This window comes from Australozyma saopauloensis, chromosome 5 (assembly GCF_035610405.1).
Source record: "Australozyma saopauloensis chromosome 5, complete sequence".
NCBI lineage: Eukaryota > Fungi > Ascomycota > Pichiomycetes > Serinales > Metschnikowiaceae > Australozyma > Australozyma saopauloensis.
In genome coordinates, this window is record NC_086135.1 from 519,285 (window position 1) to 535,020 (window position 15,736).

A 15,736-nucleotide genomic window follows, 5' to 3' on the forward strand; every position below is an offset into this window, starting at 1 on the left:
TACTTCAGTCTGTCTTTGTATAGTATGGAGTATGGGTTTATGACAGGTTCTTACATGAATTAATTGCCTTCATTAAAAGTAGAGGAAAGAAGTTTCTTTTCAAGAAATTCCTCGATTTCAATGAAGTGAACTTCTGAACCATCACATAAAATTTTACATTGTTGACCATGAACCTAGTCTCTTCCTTGTAGTAGGCGCCATGTAACAATGCCACAGAAAGCCACGAATTGACTGCATAATTAGGAAAAAAAAATTCACAAAAGCAAATCTTTTTTGCCTGTAGAAATTGATTCTTGGACCAAGCCATGAAACAATGGGGAGCGATCACTCAGATCAATAGAGACAGCCAAACCGACACCAACAAGAGCATAGATTCATGATGACAATAACCGAAAAAACAGGTCACACTTGGTTCTCTTTTCTGATTCATACGACTAAATTTTGCGAACTGTTGAGCTTTCAAATTACTCAATCGACTGATCCATCGGAATCCCGACAAAGACTCTATAGCCGCTTAAAGCTCTGGAATCGATGAAATCCTAAAATTCGAATTTAGAACTCCGTTGATATTCCAAACGAAACGTGTCTCGAATAAGAATCATAGAATAAAAAATAAAAATGTCACATTTAAAAAATTATCAAACTCCTCTAAATTCTGAACATTCTCATTCAAACCTCTATTTCCGAAAACAGCACTGTTAGTGCGCACATGTAATGTAGCAGATCGGGCCTGTCACGTGACCTGCCTACCCCCGAATCCGCCGATATGATTGGCCCGTGCTCCCTCTCCCAACAAGTGCGAACTTTCCCCCAGTAGGTCATGCCAATAATTGCTCCAAGACTGCACCAGTGCCGAGTCTCTGACTATTCTGCGCCTGCCACGCCACCCTCCCCCAATCCGTCGTTCCGTTCGCACATTTTTTCCTGCCGTTTCTACTCCCCTTTTCTTCTCTTTTTTTTCCCTTTTTCCCTCCATAATTCTTTGTCAACATGGCTAGAACCAAACAAACAGCTAGAAAATCCACCGGTGGTAAGGCCCCAAGAAAACAGTTGGCCTCCAAGGCCGCCAGAAAATCCGCCCCAGTCTCGGGTGGTGTCAAGAAGCCTCACAGATATAAGCCCGGTACCGTTGCCTTGAGAGAAATCAGAAGATTCCAGAAGTCGACCGAGCTTTTGATCAGAAAGTTGCCCTTCCAGAGATTGGTCAGAGAGATTGCCCAGGACTTCAAGACCGACTTGAGATTCCAATCCTCTGCCATTGGTGCTTTGCAAGAAGCCGTTGAGGCCTACTTGGTATCGTTGTTCGAGGACACCAACTTGTGTGCCATTCACGCCAAGAGAGTCACCATCCAGAAGAAGGACATCCAATTGGCTAGAAGATTGAGGGGCGAGAGATCGTGAGTGTGGTCGTCGATGTATGTTTAGTTATGTTTATTTCGTATTTTATTTAGGACTGGTTTCAACTTGGTGTAGAATGTGTAGATTTTTTGTAAATGATTTCCGGTTAGCTTATTGTGTTGTGAATTTGTTTTGTTTGTGTTGTTTTGGGCGGCTTTATTGATCCTGGAATGAAACCTGGTCTCATGAACATAGGTTCTGAGACTACTAGAGGCAGAATGGATACTAATGAATAATAAGATTTTATTGAGGTACATGGTTTTCCACTCTTCGATACGTCGTTCATTATAGTACACTGCGGCTCTCAGAGTCGTGCTTTTGTATGATCATAACCTCCATTTATGTAAGCCACATCATAATTTGTTGTTCATCCCTACTCCTTCTCGTTTTTCTTGTCCTTTGGAGTTCCGTCGTCTTTTGATGCACTGTCCGTTGCAGATTCTGAAGGCGAGTCGTCTGTCGATCTTGTCTCTTTCTCTTCTGCCGGTTCTCCTTGCTGTGCGCCAATCGAGAGATTACTCAAACCGGATATCAAAGGATCTTCCGCGCCCGGGTTGTACATAAACTGTTCCTGGGCGTATTCATGGCCGTTGTAATCTCCACTGACATCTTCCTCTCCTGGAATATACATGTCCATTCCCCTGTTGCCTCCACCACTATATGGCATCATACCATGAACTTGGGGCGGCAATTGCATTGGCATATGTGGATACCCAGGCGAACTTTGCGGTGGCGATGGGAACCCTGCCGCCACTGCAGCGTATGCTGACGCAGGGTCCATGCCAATAGACATAGCGGCGGCAGCTTGCATTTGTACATGCATCTGGTGCTGGCGCCGCTGATAGAATCGTTTGTTGTTAGCTGAGACACGGCCCCATCCAAGCCTCACTCGGTGTCCACCGATTACATATCCTTCCATCGCCAGTATAGCCTCCTCTGCGTCCTCTCTGGTGTTGAACTTGATAAAACCACAGTTCTTTCCAGCAGGGATTTTAATCTGAAGAATTTGACCGAAATGCTTGAATAGTGTGAACAACGTGTGCTCGCTCACTTCATGCAGCAATCCTCCCACAAACACAGTGGTGTTTGTTGGGTCGGAAAACTGTGTATTCATGTTGACCGCATATGGCATTGACCCAGGAGGGCCTTGTGGTATGTACATAAAATCTTGTGGTGGGCCTCCCATTGCAGGACCCATCATTGGATCTGCTGCTGGAGGTGGGACTGGAAAGTTCACCAGGCCAGCTAGCGAAGCATCGTAGTGGGGTGGACCACCCATGACAGGTCCCACGGGGCCTCCCATGTATCCCAATTGAGGAGGGAACAGTTTGAATTCTTGATTCCTTCTTGCAGCGTTATTTCTGGATGTCGCGAGGGCTACACGTAACGGGCGTCCGCCGAACCAAGCGCCATTCATTTCAACTAGTGCTCTTTGGCGCTCCAGTTCATCTGTGAATCGCACGAACCCAAAGCATCTTGATTTGCCGGTAATTGGATCAGTCATGACACGAACAGTACGAACTGAGTCAGGGAAGGCTTTTTGGAAAAACAGAAGCAAGTGTGCCTCAGTGGTCAGGGCGCTCAAGTCTCCAACAAACAAGGAGAACTCGGGAGAGTCCACAATTGGTGCGCTCAAGGTGGCACCAGATGCCCAATTAAGACGGAAGTATTTCTTTTGGTTGTTGGGGTCGTTCATTCCATTCAGTTGCGATGGAATCGCAATATCTGGAAGAAGTTGGCCATTAAGCGCAAGTGCTTCTTGGGCGTCCTCAAACAGATCGAATTCGACAAAGCAGTAGCCTGAGTGGGTTTGGCCCATGTATTCGACCTCCTGTTTGGCCAATTTTGGCTTGATCAACTTGACGGTGACACGCTTGTTCAAGATCTTCCACCAGAGCTCCTCAATGGCGCTTTGGTCTAGCCAAGGATCCAAGTCGCCCATCCATAACGTGCGCGGCGACTCTGAGGGAGGAGAGTCCGGGTTTTTGTGGGGGTCGTTTTCCGATGCGTATGTCAGCTCCTTGGTGGAGATCGGAGGCTCGGGCACCGCGAACAGCAGGAGCATTTCCTGTTCATGTTGGTGTTGCTGTGAAGCGGTGGAAGATACAATGGTGGGATTGATCGGAGCGAGCAGTGTATACGGCTTTTGTTCTACAGAACCGTATTCTTCCAGCGAGAAAGTCATTGCGTAATTATAGTGGTGGCAGAAGTTTCACTCAATTGCAGGTGAATTCGGTGGCAGACGCTAATGGCGGGTTATAAATAGGAACCAGTGACCTCCTATTGAAACTGAGGTCGGATGCACGAGATCTCCAACTAGGAGACGGAATATGAGAATTCAAAAAAGGACGCTGTTGGCAATACCAATACAAAAATATATTCAGGGGTATCGCTTGACGTTATCGCGGAGTGGCAATTCGAAATGGCAAACAAAGAAATGCAAGGAACAGTAACGAAATTGGGACCAATAGAAACCAGACGCAGAACCGGTACACGCACGCCGCAGAATTGTAGTATATAAGGATGTGGATTTTCCCTCCGTGAAGCACCAATTAGCACTACTGATACAGAAAGATAATATGGTAGGTGGCTGTGGAACATAGGGAACAGTACAGGCATGGGAGTCCTGCGGGAGCCGGGGGAGCGTGTGCAGCGTGCAGGAGCGAGGGCCCGTAGTGCGGTTGCTGTGGGCCCTGAAACGTGTTATCTGCATGATTTTTATCTTACATTGGGGAAGAGGTTGAGCGGGACAAAAGCGGATGGTGGGAAGTGGAGGCGATTTTTACGGGAAAATTTTGGGAAATTTGGGAAGTTTAGAAAAATTGGGAAATTGCGTAATTTAGAAAAATTAAGAGGGGGGGATGGACAATTGACCGGTCTGGCGTTGGATGTGAGCGTAGTGCTGATGCTGGCTAGATCAGATATCTATAGAATTTTGCAGCCAGTACTGATACTAGGGAGAGTGGGTATAGCGTGGGTCCAGAGTTGAATAAATTGTAGACAATTTTGGCGAGAAGCAAAATTGGGAGTTTTGGGGTTTTGCAACTTTGCCTTTTTTCCTCTGGTCAATTCTTGTGTTTGTGTTCCAGTGATTCTAGAAGCGATGAGGCCACTATTCTATTTATTCATACAGACGTAAAAGGAAAAGCTGTAGCATGAAAATAAGTCGATACTTGCATATTTGATTGAATACGGTTCGTGATAAAAGATGAATTGAGTTTATCTCAAAGAGTCTTTCTTGGAATCTCAAACACGTTTTGAAGTGGTCTCTCATCACTCATACCCTACAACGGTATCCGTACCAACATAGAAGCGTCTACACCAATCATAAATATTATATTTGCAATTTATCTAAAATTCCAGCTGATTGTAAATCCCATTGCTCGACTTAGACCGGAGCAAATTCTCCGAACCGACACTCAAAATGCACTAAAAGAGCCATAAACCATCCAAACTGGACCCACAAAATTTCCTCGGGCCACCGATTTCTCTTCAAAGAATCTCCCGCCAATTGTTCAATTCAATCCCCAACAATTTCATCGCTTCTCCACACATCGCTCCACACATCGCTTCCCACATCGCTCTCCACGTCTGTTGTGTTTACCTATTTGCAGGTCACATAAACACTACTCAAATGGATCAAGAAGTGCCGACCACCACAACGTCCGCCAAGCTAAACCAATTCTTGGAAGAGACCCAGATTCCCCTGGAGATGTCAGCGCGCTCGCTTTCGCCCGAAATCTCCGCCCAGAGCTCGCCCATATTCACGGGAAAAGCCCATTCTGCGTCTACTCCAAAAGTAAACATCGCCGATTCCAGCGCAGGACGCCAGGTCAGCGATGAGGACACCGCCAACTCAACGGGCCAAACCGCTGCCCACAACAAATCGTATAAAAGCAGGCTCCAGTACGTTCCGAGCACCAGTTTCGTGGGAGAAATGACCAGTTTCAATGGTGCATCTGCGCCAAACACTTTCAAGCACAAATCGCATCCCAACGCCAAGACAAAGAGCCACATCATGCTCTCCTCGGTCGAGGAAAAACTGTCAACGGCGATGGAGGGCGAATCGGAGAAGGGTCTGCTATCTCGAGGTGCATTCTTGACAGATCTCTCGCACAATCAGACCTCAGAACATAATGACGTTAAAGATATTTTGCCCACATTTCTCGACGAGTCATGGAAGGAGTCGTCTTTCAACAGTAAGGATAAATTGCAGAACGATCACTTGGGACCTTTGGCGTTCCTTGCATCGGGCGCTGATACTTTGGTGCACAAGAAGTCTCTTGACGAGCCGGTTCCTACTGCGGATTGGAAAAAGGCACAGAAGGAGTCTGAGCGAGGTCGTGTTGGCCGTCCTTTAGAACATATATTCACTTCCGATCCCGATGCGAATCCCAGATCGGGGGCTTCTCGTCCCGCATATGAGTTGTCTTCTAGCATCAGCGATTCCAGCTCCGAGTTCTTGAGCCGAAACTCCAATCAGTTTCAAAAGCCACTTGACAGTATTGGAAATTTACCACCACAAACAGTGAATGTTTCTGACTCCCAGAGGGCCCAGGCAAAGTCTCCTCTCAAACTCTACGGGAATGCCTATAATACCTTCACGAAAGGCTTTCTACATGGTGTTGTTCTGGCCAGTGGCCAGAAACTCGCAGATTTAGGTCAGTCTCGCGGTGAGTCCTCGAATACAGCATTGCAAGCACATGGAGAAGAGCTAGCTGAAGCTGATGATCTATATCAGAAGATGCGTCAAAACGGTGTTGTCAAGAAGCAAGCTCTGGATCAGTTCAAGAGAACGGGCCTGGTCTCAAACCACTCGAAACCTATAGCCGACCGTAGCGAAGGTGATTTTCTCGAAGATGCCAATGATTTATTTCAGAACATACGTACGAGAGGACCTGGCTTTGTGCCAAAGCCATCCCGGCAATTTCATGATACCATACCTAATGAGACAGCTATTCTGTCAGAGACCGAAGATGTGTCAACTGCTCAACCCAATGATAAATATGTGAACAACAATGTCAAAAAAGCCGGGAGAGGCAAACAATATGAGTTTGCTTCAACTGACAGCTCTGCTTTAGAGTTCGATACCATTACGCCAAACTCTATTGTTCCAGGACAGGAGGCAATATCGATTGATAGATCATTTGAAGCGCATTCGGTAGATTCAGATCATGCGTTTACTGAAATATCATCAAATACTTCGTCTAGAGTGAACGAGCAAACCCAAGAGACTCAAGAACTCCATGATGCTAGCTATTCAAGATCTGATTCTGGAGAGCATAGTCAATTCCTGAGCTACGAAATTCCCATTCCGTCGCATTACAAGTCGCCTGTCACACCAAATATAAGATACAAAGATCCCAAGAACTTGCGCCTTTCGCTGAACCTGTTTTCCAATTCAAGCCCTCGAAGCCGTGCTGTTTTGAAGGGTACGGTGAAACCAGGAGATTATCCAGAGCGATACGGCGCTATGAACCTAGACAGAAAAAGCAACAAGTGGGACTATGATGACAAAGAAAATCAATCACAGGAAAGTCTTGACGGTCTTGAAGGTCTTCAAAGTTTGAAAGTACCAATGCATGGAGCTAGCATTCTCAAACCTATAAACGGAAAGCCTAAGAAATCTCATAGAAGAGCTGAGGTTTCCTTCGTCTCAAGTGGTAGCAATGACAATACTTTTGAGGATGATTCTGATGAGTCTTCCGCCACCTACGATATCACACGGGTTTCTGATATCAATGATTTATCATTTTCTCGAACAGACAGAAACCTCGTTGGCGTCATAACTGGGGCAACCTCGAACACTGATTGGGAAAATCTCACTCAAATCGATCTTTCTGGGCAAGAGCTTGAACAGGTTTCTAGGCTCGCGTCTTATTTGCCATCTCTCCGGAGATTGTCTTTGGCCAGAAATCATATCCGTCACCTCGAGGGGCTTTCCAAATCGTTATATGAACTTGACGTGTCGGATAATGAATTGAGTGAGCTAGCATCCTTCAAAAATTTCCGAGACTTGCAGTATCTTACAGCACGATCCAATCATCTCGAGAGCCTCTCATGTTTGCTGCATAATTTTAATTTGACCAAGTTAGACTTGATTGGCAACTCTATAGGAAGTCTCAAAGGAATTGGGTTATTGAGTAACCTTGTGAGTTTGAACTTGAAACAGAACTCTCTCAAAGGCACTATTGACTTTTCAGTGTATGATTTGCCAAAGTTGCAAGAACTTAATTTGGAGGCCAATCAGATAAGCACAATACAAGGGCTTGAGCATTGTCCCGAACTACGAATAATCAATTTAGCCAAAAACAATATCGAGAATTTTTCCTCTGAGGGTCAACTATTGAAAACAAAGAAACTTATTCTCTCATTCAACAAGCTTGCAAGACTCGATTTGACACCTTTCCCAAATCTAAGGGTTCTTCGAATAGACGGCAACTCATTACAAGAGGTACGAGGAATGACCAAGATGCATTACTTGCAAGAAGTCTCTGCGAAGTTCCAGAAGCAGTTGTCAGTTACTCAGTCAATCTTAGAAAATGCTACTGATATCGTGAAGCTTGATTTGTCAGGTAATCGTCAATTTGCACAAGGCTTTTTCCGTCCAGATCAAAAGCAAATCTATCCTAACGTAAATGATTTGAGTTTGGGAGCTTTAAATCTAACTAAGGTGCCAAAAGAATTGCCTCGCATATTTCCTAACTTGCGCATATTGAGACTCGAGTTTAATAGAATTCAAGACACGCTGAGTCTTACGGATTTCAAGAACTTAAGAAAAGTGTACCTCCTCAATAATGGAATCAGCAAGATCAAACCGCTTTTGAGTAGTCTTCGTAACTCGAAGCATAGCTTGAACGTTATTGACTTGAAACTCAATCCGTTGACCATGGAATGCTATCCGGATGTCATCTCCTCCAATTCTTCGAAACAAATGCAAGATATTTTTGGGACTCTTTCGAGTGAGCATTTATTGGTTAATGATCTAGAAGACTACGTGGACGCGTCCCGATTGATTGAACAAAGCAAAAGCGAATGGCAAGCGAAGGATGAGGATTTCTCCCGCTTTTTAAAATCAAGCAATCAGCTCGAGAGGTACAATGCGAAGGTAAAGTACGAAGCCTTATTGATCCAGTATTTCCCCAATCTTCAGGAGTTAGATGGCATTCCTATCACCGAACTGAAATGCCGGGCAGCTCGAAAAGTAGCACAAGAAGTCACCAGAAATCTACTGTCGAATTAAATCCGTTCCGATCATAATATCAATTATTTGTTTCGGCCTCGGGCACAAATGTACGACCTGCATCATACTGTCAGACATGCAGAAGCGAGATAAGATCTACTCTACATTTGGCTATTCTATTTGACAATGGTTTTATCGACAAGAGTAAGTATCCAATGGGGATCAGACGGTCCCGCGGAATCGACGCATACATTAGTGTCTACCTCCGCGGCTGACCATTTCGTAGACGTCCGAATTTTGACAGATCGGTATCCTCACATACAGACAACCGAAGAGCCAGAGAGCTTTGAGAGCATTTTTGACTGGGCAATTGTTGGTGAGGAGAAGCCAATTGAAAACACAAGCAAAATTCTGTTTGATCACCTGATAAATCTGCAAGATATATTCAAATCTCTTAAATTGGGAAAGCCATTCAAGAGCGAGCCGGATATTGGTGATTTTTCAGCGATCGAAGGAAGCGAGGATCGAAAAGAAACAGGTGAAATGGTCAATCCAGCGACAAATCAATTGACTCCTTATGTGGAGATCTGGAGGTCTTTGAACCCATCCAGAACCACACCAACTCAGGAGGTGCGCGAGGACCGAGATGAGGAGGGCAACGAAGTCAATGATGAGAACGTTATCAATGCTACCTATGAATTTGAGCATGATTCCATGTATGGACGGTGTATCATTCTTGGCAAATGGATCCAAGGTGTTATTCACGATCGTTCCGACAAGACACATCCATTGAGTATTTACCGGGCATTCCACGATGACAAAGAAGATAAATGGGTACCTCTAATCCGTTACGGAAAACAATTTGCGTCAGATTTCTCGCCGGAGATTTTAACGATAGACTCACGATGGAGCCGTATAGAATAGATCAAGCAGAGTAGATTGACTGAGGGAACGGTAAGATCAAGAGACCAACAGTTCCTTGCATATTTTCTCTCGCCATGATCTTGCATAATTTTTTCTATGTATATCCAATTATGTATTGGCATCGCTCGCACCTCTACTCATCGTAGTTGTACTACCTTAGCGTAGATAACAAACCACTACAGCCATGACAAACATCAGCCCGCCCAATTTTAAACAATCCAACAAAAACAAAAAATCATTCAACGTATAAATAAAAAGACCCGAAAAGAAAAATTCCAATTTCCCTCCATCGTCGCGTAGTATCACTCCACAACAGGTATACCCCCATGCTTGCGCCTAGGGTTCTGCAGTGAACTATCTCGAATTTTATCCACCACTATCAACATCAAAACCACACAATGACTGGAGAGAGCTGGTATGTATACGCCAAAGTGCCGAATTTCCCTCCGCGCATGTACTAACATCCCAGGTTATTTATCTTTGCCGTGTGTATCAACGCACTCAACTTGTTTTCCCAAGTTTTCTTCACCATCATGTACTCCGACTTGGAGAGTGATTACATCAACCCAATTGAGTTGTGTCATAAGTTGAACCCATGGTTCATTCCCGAGGCTGGCTTGCATGCCGTCATGACTGTGCTTTTCCTTGTCAACGGATACTGGCTCGTGTTCTTGTTGAACTTGCCATTGTTTGCTTACAACATCAACAAGGTGGCCACCAAGAACCACTTGTTGGATGCCACCGAGATCTTCAGAACCTTGTCCAAGCATAAGAAGGAGAGTTTCGTCAAGTTGGGTTTCCACTTGTTCATGTTCTTCTTCTACCTCTACAGAATGATCTTGGCCTTGATCGGCGACTCGTAAGGAGCTTGGTCTGCGTGACACAATAAGGTAGGGGTGTATGAGATGGTGCTGAGATTATGCCTTTTTTGAGAGGTCTGCTGTGGGTGCTTACCGGACCACGGAACATTCCAATACAATATTCCTGCTTCTGTAAATGGTGTTTATTATTGAGCATTGATGAATGTCTACGGCCGCTTTTCATCGGTATGTATGCGTAATATTTAATGTGAACCTTTGTATCAAGATGTATCGGGCAAATGCTCTTTGTAGAGATAGTAGGTATCGGTCGAGACCAAGATGCGTGGAAATCCCTGCTGGCAGGGTCTCTCCGAAGCACTGTATAAATGCGAATAAAATTGACTTAGGTTTTTACTCTTGATCCGTGTTCAACATGGCCCTGAGTGAAGCGTTGACTGACTTCAAGCGCGCTGCCAAACCCCACTGCTGGTCAAACAACTGCGAATACGATTCAATATCCTCTTGAACGCATGCGTCGAGAGAGGTGCCGAACCGATCATCACTAATGGCTTGTTGCAATTGCTTGAACGAGCCAACCAAAGACATAAACTCGTCATACTCTCTGGTGCTCTTCTCCAAAGATCCGCGGACTTCAGCAATATCATCTTTGATAGAAGTGTGCTTCTTTTGAAGCTCAAGGATTTTTCTTCGTGTATCGTTCTTTTTCCTCTGGACATCCAATATGTCATTACTGATGTCGAAAATGCAAGAGTGCATTCCTTGTAGCTCTCCTATAGCTTGCAAGAGATTCAGTTTATATTCCGAGAGTATGATTTCTTCGTTGATCGTGTCGTTCATTTTTGGCCTGGGCGAGTGTTCTTTCACAAATTGCAGCAAAACATCCAAGGCGCTGAGTGGTTGCGTGTAGTTCAGCCGCAGTGGTGTGATTCCAAATCGTTTGAATTCTATTTCTGTAGGGTTTGTTGCTATGTTTGGACTGTTTGAGGAGTCAGAGGTATCACTGGGCGATAATAGCTGGTCAAGATTGAGTACTCGAAGGGGTTTGGGTCCACCTGCCGAGGAACCGCTTGCTTTTGATTTAAGAGCCAATTCTGGCTTATCGGTTATTCTGGAGGACTTTCTTGTCACTACTTTCTCCTTCACTACTCTCTCGGTCTTCTTGGGACGTCCTCGTCTGCGCTTCACTGTTTCCTCAGCGCCGGCGCTTTCTGGTTCTGGTGCAGCCTTTCGCTTAATTGGAGAGAATTTATCGACTGGTCTTGTCTCTGATTTCGTCGCTGATACTTCGACTTTTGTGTCTTTTCCGGCAGTATCCGTGGCAGGTGCAACTGTCGTCGTTGTTTTTTGCAATTGACGCTCCTTGACATCAATCCCAGTGTTCTTTTTGACATCCGATGTTGGTTTCTTCGGCTCTTTCTTCTCAACGACTTTAGGTTTCACGTCATTGATCGACGTGACTTGAATATGTTCCTTTACTGTACCTTTCGACAGTGATACACTTCTTCTCTGCGGCAAAGGCTCATGTTTAGGAATAGTGAGCGATGGAATAGGAGCAGCAGCCAAATTGATTCTGGCCGAATCTCTATCATGTTCCAGCTCGGCCTTCTCTTTCTTTGGCGGAGATGCTATCACCAACGGCTGTATATCGATTACACGGGAGCTGACGTTAGAAACGATCGAAATTCTGAGAGAAAAACAACATACCCTGAGCCCCGAATCCGACCCTCCTGCCGCTCTCGAGTATTGTCAATTGACATGAGAGGTGCATTGATTGATGGATGACTATGGGAGAAGGTGTAGATAATAGAAAGTGGATCAAGTCGAGAGAAAAAAGCAAACAAAAGATATGCAACAATATTTGTACTTATTTAACTGACGTATTAGGCTTTACCTACACTATAAATTAGAAACCATGTGGGTGGACTAGTGACGCTTAATGCCAGTGCTCACTCATCAATAGACATATACACTGACTGACAGTCCTCTACCTTAAAGTCTACAGAACAAAAAAATCAACTCGAAAATCAGCTCTACCCTTACGTGTTATGGTTAAGTAATGCATTAATATACAACTGCGGCAAAGCCAGGCGTCGCTCTAAGCTTACTCGTTGGCGAAGTGCTCCAACAAGATGTTTCTCTCTTGAGTGTCAGCACCCCAGTTCTTGACGACAACACAAGAAGCACCAACAACCTTTCTGGCGTTACCTTCTCTGTCCAAGTGGCACAAACCGGCCCACTCACCCAAAGCCTTGGCGTCAGAAACCTTGATCAAAGGAATCTTCTCCTCACCCTCGTTACACAAAGCCTCAACCAAAGAGATGATGGAAGCCTCGGTGACGGAGTCACACAAGACACACAATTGGGCCTCTTGTCTGGACAAAGCCTTGGAGGCCTCTCTCAAACCTCTGGCCAAACCATCGTGGACCAAAGAGGTTCTCAAGACAACCTTAAGGGCGTCCTCGATAGAGATGGAGGATTGCTCAACGGCAACCTCCTCGACAATTTGTTGTTCTTCGATGTCAGACATTATTATGGACTTCTTCGTCAGTAAACTGCTCAGTGGAGAGAAAAGAGCTCGGTGAAAATTGTGATGAGTATTGTGCTCGCGGAGGGTGGTGCAGCGTCTGCAGGCGGCGCCTAGGGCTCTAGCCCTGGTATGTTTATTGGAATGATATTGCCAACAAAGAATATTGATATTTGGAGCAAATTTGAGGTGGAGTAATTGCTTTTCTCGTCTGTTTGTGCCTTCGTAATTTTTGTATCTGATTTCTTCTAAGTGGCTGCTCAATATGGGTAGATCGGTATTGTCATCTCATACTGAGATAACTAATTTAAAAATGTTGACTTTTAGGTGTCTTATTGAATAAATTTGTCTTACTTTCGTTTTGGAAAAAAATCAATGATTGAATTGTCGGTTTCAATATAAGGCAATGGTGAGTCTAAGGATAATTTGGAATTCAGGTTCAGTGTCTTCTGTACAAGCTATCAGAAACATACAAGTAGCACTAATTTCCAAATTAAGAGAATGAAAATAAAAAAAGTAGTTTATAGTCAACTCAAGTGGCTTGCGTTTTAAGTTCCCGAATTTGACTGATCTGTTTTGTCCTTAAGTTCGTCAATATAAATCAAAATTCCAAAATCTATCCGATTCTATACATTTCGGTCAAAATGGAATTTCAATTAAATAAACCTACAAAAAAACATTACAGAACATGAACATATAAATAATATCTTTGTTATCAAATTTTACTCACAGTGCCATTACATCAGCTACTATTGGAATATGATATTGCTAAAAGGTACATTCATTACTCTAAGATGCAATGCAGCACACAAATAAATACGAGAGAACAAAGGAGTATCAAAAGAACGACATTTAGTTCTTGACCTCGTATTTTCTCTGGAACTTGTCGTTGATGTCAACCAAGTAGTAGGTTCCAGATGAGAGATCGTCAACAGAACCAGTTGGCTGGAAGCTCTTTTGCAAATGAGCCTTCTCTCTCAATTCAATGGCCTCAACGTACTCCTGAGGAGTTCTTTGCTTACGGCCAGCGCCAAGCTTGTGCTCCAAGTCCAAAACCTTGGTGATGTTGGAAATGTCGCCAACGACCTTCACAGACAACAAAGTGGAGGCGAGACCAGAACCGTAGGAGAAGATGGAGATTCTCTTGCCTTGCAACTCCTCGTTACCGATGAAGTACAAAACAGAGGACAAGGAGGTCCAACAGGAGGCAGTGTACATGTTACCGGTGTTGGTGGCCAACTTCAAAGCTGGAGTGAGTCTGCGGGCAGACTCCTGCTTAGCAAGACCAAGGAAGACCTTTTCGAGGTTTCTGTCGGTCAAGGATTGCTCGTAAGTAAGGGCAAGGATCTGGTCAAAGGTCTCCTTGTCCAACTTCTCCTTGAAAGCCTCTGGGTTGGCAACGAAATCGTTGTACAACAATCTAGCGAAAGACTTGGTGACCAACTTACAGGTTGGCACGTGGAATGCAGAGTAGTCGAAGTAGTCCAAGAGACCAACGGTCTTGCCGGCGCCAACAACCTTCTTACTGTAGTTCTTGTAAGCGTGGTCAAGAGACTTGGTGTAACAGGTCAACGAGAAGTGGCCGTCCACAACAGGGTACTCGGAGGTGAAGTCTGGCTTGTAGAAGTCGTAGGCGTGCTCCATGTGGGAACCTCTCACGGAGTCAAACACGATAGGAGCGTCTGGACCAATGAGCATGGCCACGGAACCAACACCACCAGTAGGTCTGGCGGCGCCCTTGGCGTAGATGGCAATGTCACCGGCAACCACAATGGCGTCTCTGCCGTCCCAAGAGGAAGACTCGATCCAGTTGACAGCGTTGATCACCGCAGAGGTACCACCGTAACAAGCGTTGACGGTGTCCACACCCTCGATGTCGTCGTTGTCGCCAAACAACTGCATCAACACGGACTTGACCGACTTGGACTTGTCCAAAAGGGTCTCGGTACCGACCTCCAATCTACCAATGGAGTTAGGGTCGATGTTGTAGTTCTTCAACAAACGCGAGGTGGCGGTGAGCGAGAGCGAGTAGATGTCCTCTCTGTCGTTGACGAACGCCATGTTGGTCTGGCCCAAGCCAATTGTGTACTTTCCGGCGGGAATGCCGTCGAACTTTTCCAACTCTTCCTGGTTGACGAAGCTGCTGGGGATGTAGACCTCGAGGGCCTTGATACCGACGTTTTGGGGGGCCATGGTGTGGAGATGTGCAAGGGGGGGTATGGGGAAAAAGAGGGTGTACCTGGTGAGTTTTTTGTGGGAGGAACCGACGAGTATATATATTCAAACGGCGGTATACGACAGTACGAGCTGTGCAGGTGTAACCGTTCCACTTTTTTGTGTGGAAGCGCGAGGCTGAGGAGGAGGGTGGCAGAAGACGTGTGTGGCGTGGCGGAAATGGGTGCAAATTGCGGATTTTGGGTTTTTACGTGATGGAATATTGCACTGATTTCTTTTTTTTTTCTTTTATATGTTCGGGGGTCGGGTTTGCGTATCCGTGGTTGTATTAGCACACGATGGTGTTTACGCCTGCAGATGGCGTGCAGTATGATCTGAGATATTTCCATAGTGGAGCGATGAGGATGGATCCCTGTATTGTGTCGGAGCCTGTTTCTGATTTAAGGGGTGCGGGATGATCTATATTTGGTTCTGCTTTAGTTTAGGATTTTATGTTTTCATTTTCTTTTTCTGTCTGGCTGCACTCCTCTGTTTGGGGGAATGGGCTGTCAAGCTGTATTAGTAGACGGATTGTGAGAAATTAAGGTAGGCTAATGTCGGCCTTAGAATTCGCTAAGAATGAGATCTGTGCACAATCTCCTACATGGTTCCTGTTTCTAAAACCTGCCAGTTGTAAATTATATCTATTGGTCTGTGGTGTCAAAGACTGTT

General features: G+C 45.1%; 7 protein-coding genes across 7 annotated transcripts; 4 read left to right on the forward strand and 3 right to left on the reverse strand.

The window, feature by feature from the left end:
* Window positions 1–990: 990 nt before the first annotated feature.
* PUMCH_004118 (uncharacterized protein) lies at window positions 991–1,401 on the forward strand (the record flags this gene model as incomplete). The annotated part of the gene is made up of 1 exon (XM_063023067.1): window positions 991–1,401. The coding sequence occupies one exon, from the start codon at window positions 991–993 to the stop codon at window positions 1,399–1,401; it is 411 nt and encodes a 136-aa protein (XP_062879137.1).
* A 370-nt stretch (window positions 1,402–1,771) lies between these two features.
* PUMCH_004119 (uncharacterized protein) lies at window positions 1,772–3,583 on the reverse strand (the record flags this gene model as incomplete). The annotated part of the gene is made up of 1 exon (XM_063023068.1): window positions 1,772–3,583. The coding sequence occupies one exon, from the start codon at window positions 3,581–3,583 to the stop codon at window positions 1,772–1,774; it is 1,812 nt and encodes a 603-aa protein (XP_062879138.1).
* Window positions 3,584–5,032: 1,449 nt separating this feature from the next.
* PUMCH_004120 (uncharacterized protein) lies at window positions 5,033–8,641 on the forward strand (the record flags this gene model as incomplete). Its single annotated transcript, XM_063023069.1, has 1 exon — window positions 5,033–8,641. The coding sequence occupies one exon, from the start codon at window positions 5,033–5,035 to the stop codon at window positions 8,639–8,641; it is 3,609 nt and encodes a 1,202-aa protein (XP_062879139.1).
* A 126-nt stretch (window positions 8,642–8,767) lies between these two features.
* PUMCH_004121 (uncharacterized protein) lies at window positions 8,768–9,505 on the forward strand (the record flags this gene model as incomplete). Its single annotated transcript, XM_063023070.1, has 1 exon — window positions 8,768–9,505. The coding sequence occupies one exon, from the start codon at window positions 8,768–8,770 to the stop codon at window positions 9,503–9,505; it is 738 nt and encodes a 245-aa protein (XP_062879140.1).
* Window positions 9,506–10,038: 533 nt separating this feature from the next.
* PUMCH_004122 (uncharacterized protein) lies at window positions 10,039–10,368 on the forward strand (the record flags this gene model as incomplete). The annotated part of the gene is made up of 1 exon (XM_063023071.1): window positions 10,039–10,368. The coding sequence occupies one exon, from the start codon at window positions 10,039–10,041 to the stop codon at window positions 10,366–10,368; it is 330 nt and encodes a 109-aa protein (XP_062879141.1).
* A 2,059-nt stretch (window positions 10,369–12,427) lies between these two features.
* On the reverse strand, window positions 12,428–12,853 carry PUMCH_004123 (uncharacterized protein; the record flags this gene model as incomplete). The annotated part of the gene is made up of 1 exon (XM_063023072.1): window positions 12,428–12,853. The coding sequence occupies one exon, from the start codon at window positions 12,851–12,853 to the stop codon at window positions 12,428–12,430; it is 426 nt and encodes a 141-aa protein (XP_062879142.1).
* Window positions 12,854–13,702: 849 nt separating this feature from the next.
* On the reverse strand, window positions 13,703–15,043 carry PUMCH_004124 (uncharacterized protein; the record flags this gene model as incomplete). Its single annotated transcript, XM_063023073.1, has 1 exon — window positions 13,703–15,043. One exon carries the CDS (start codon window positions 15,041–15,043, stop codon window positions 13,703–13,705), a length of 1,341 nt encoding a protein of 446 aa, XP_062879143.1.
* Window positions 15,044–15,736: the final 693 nt, after the last annotated feature.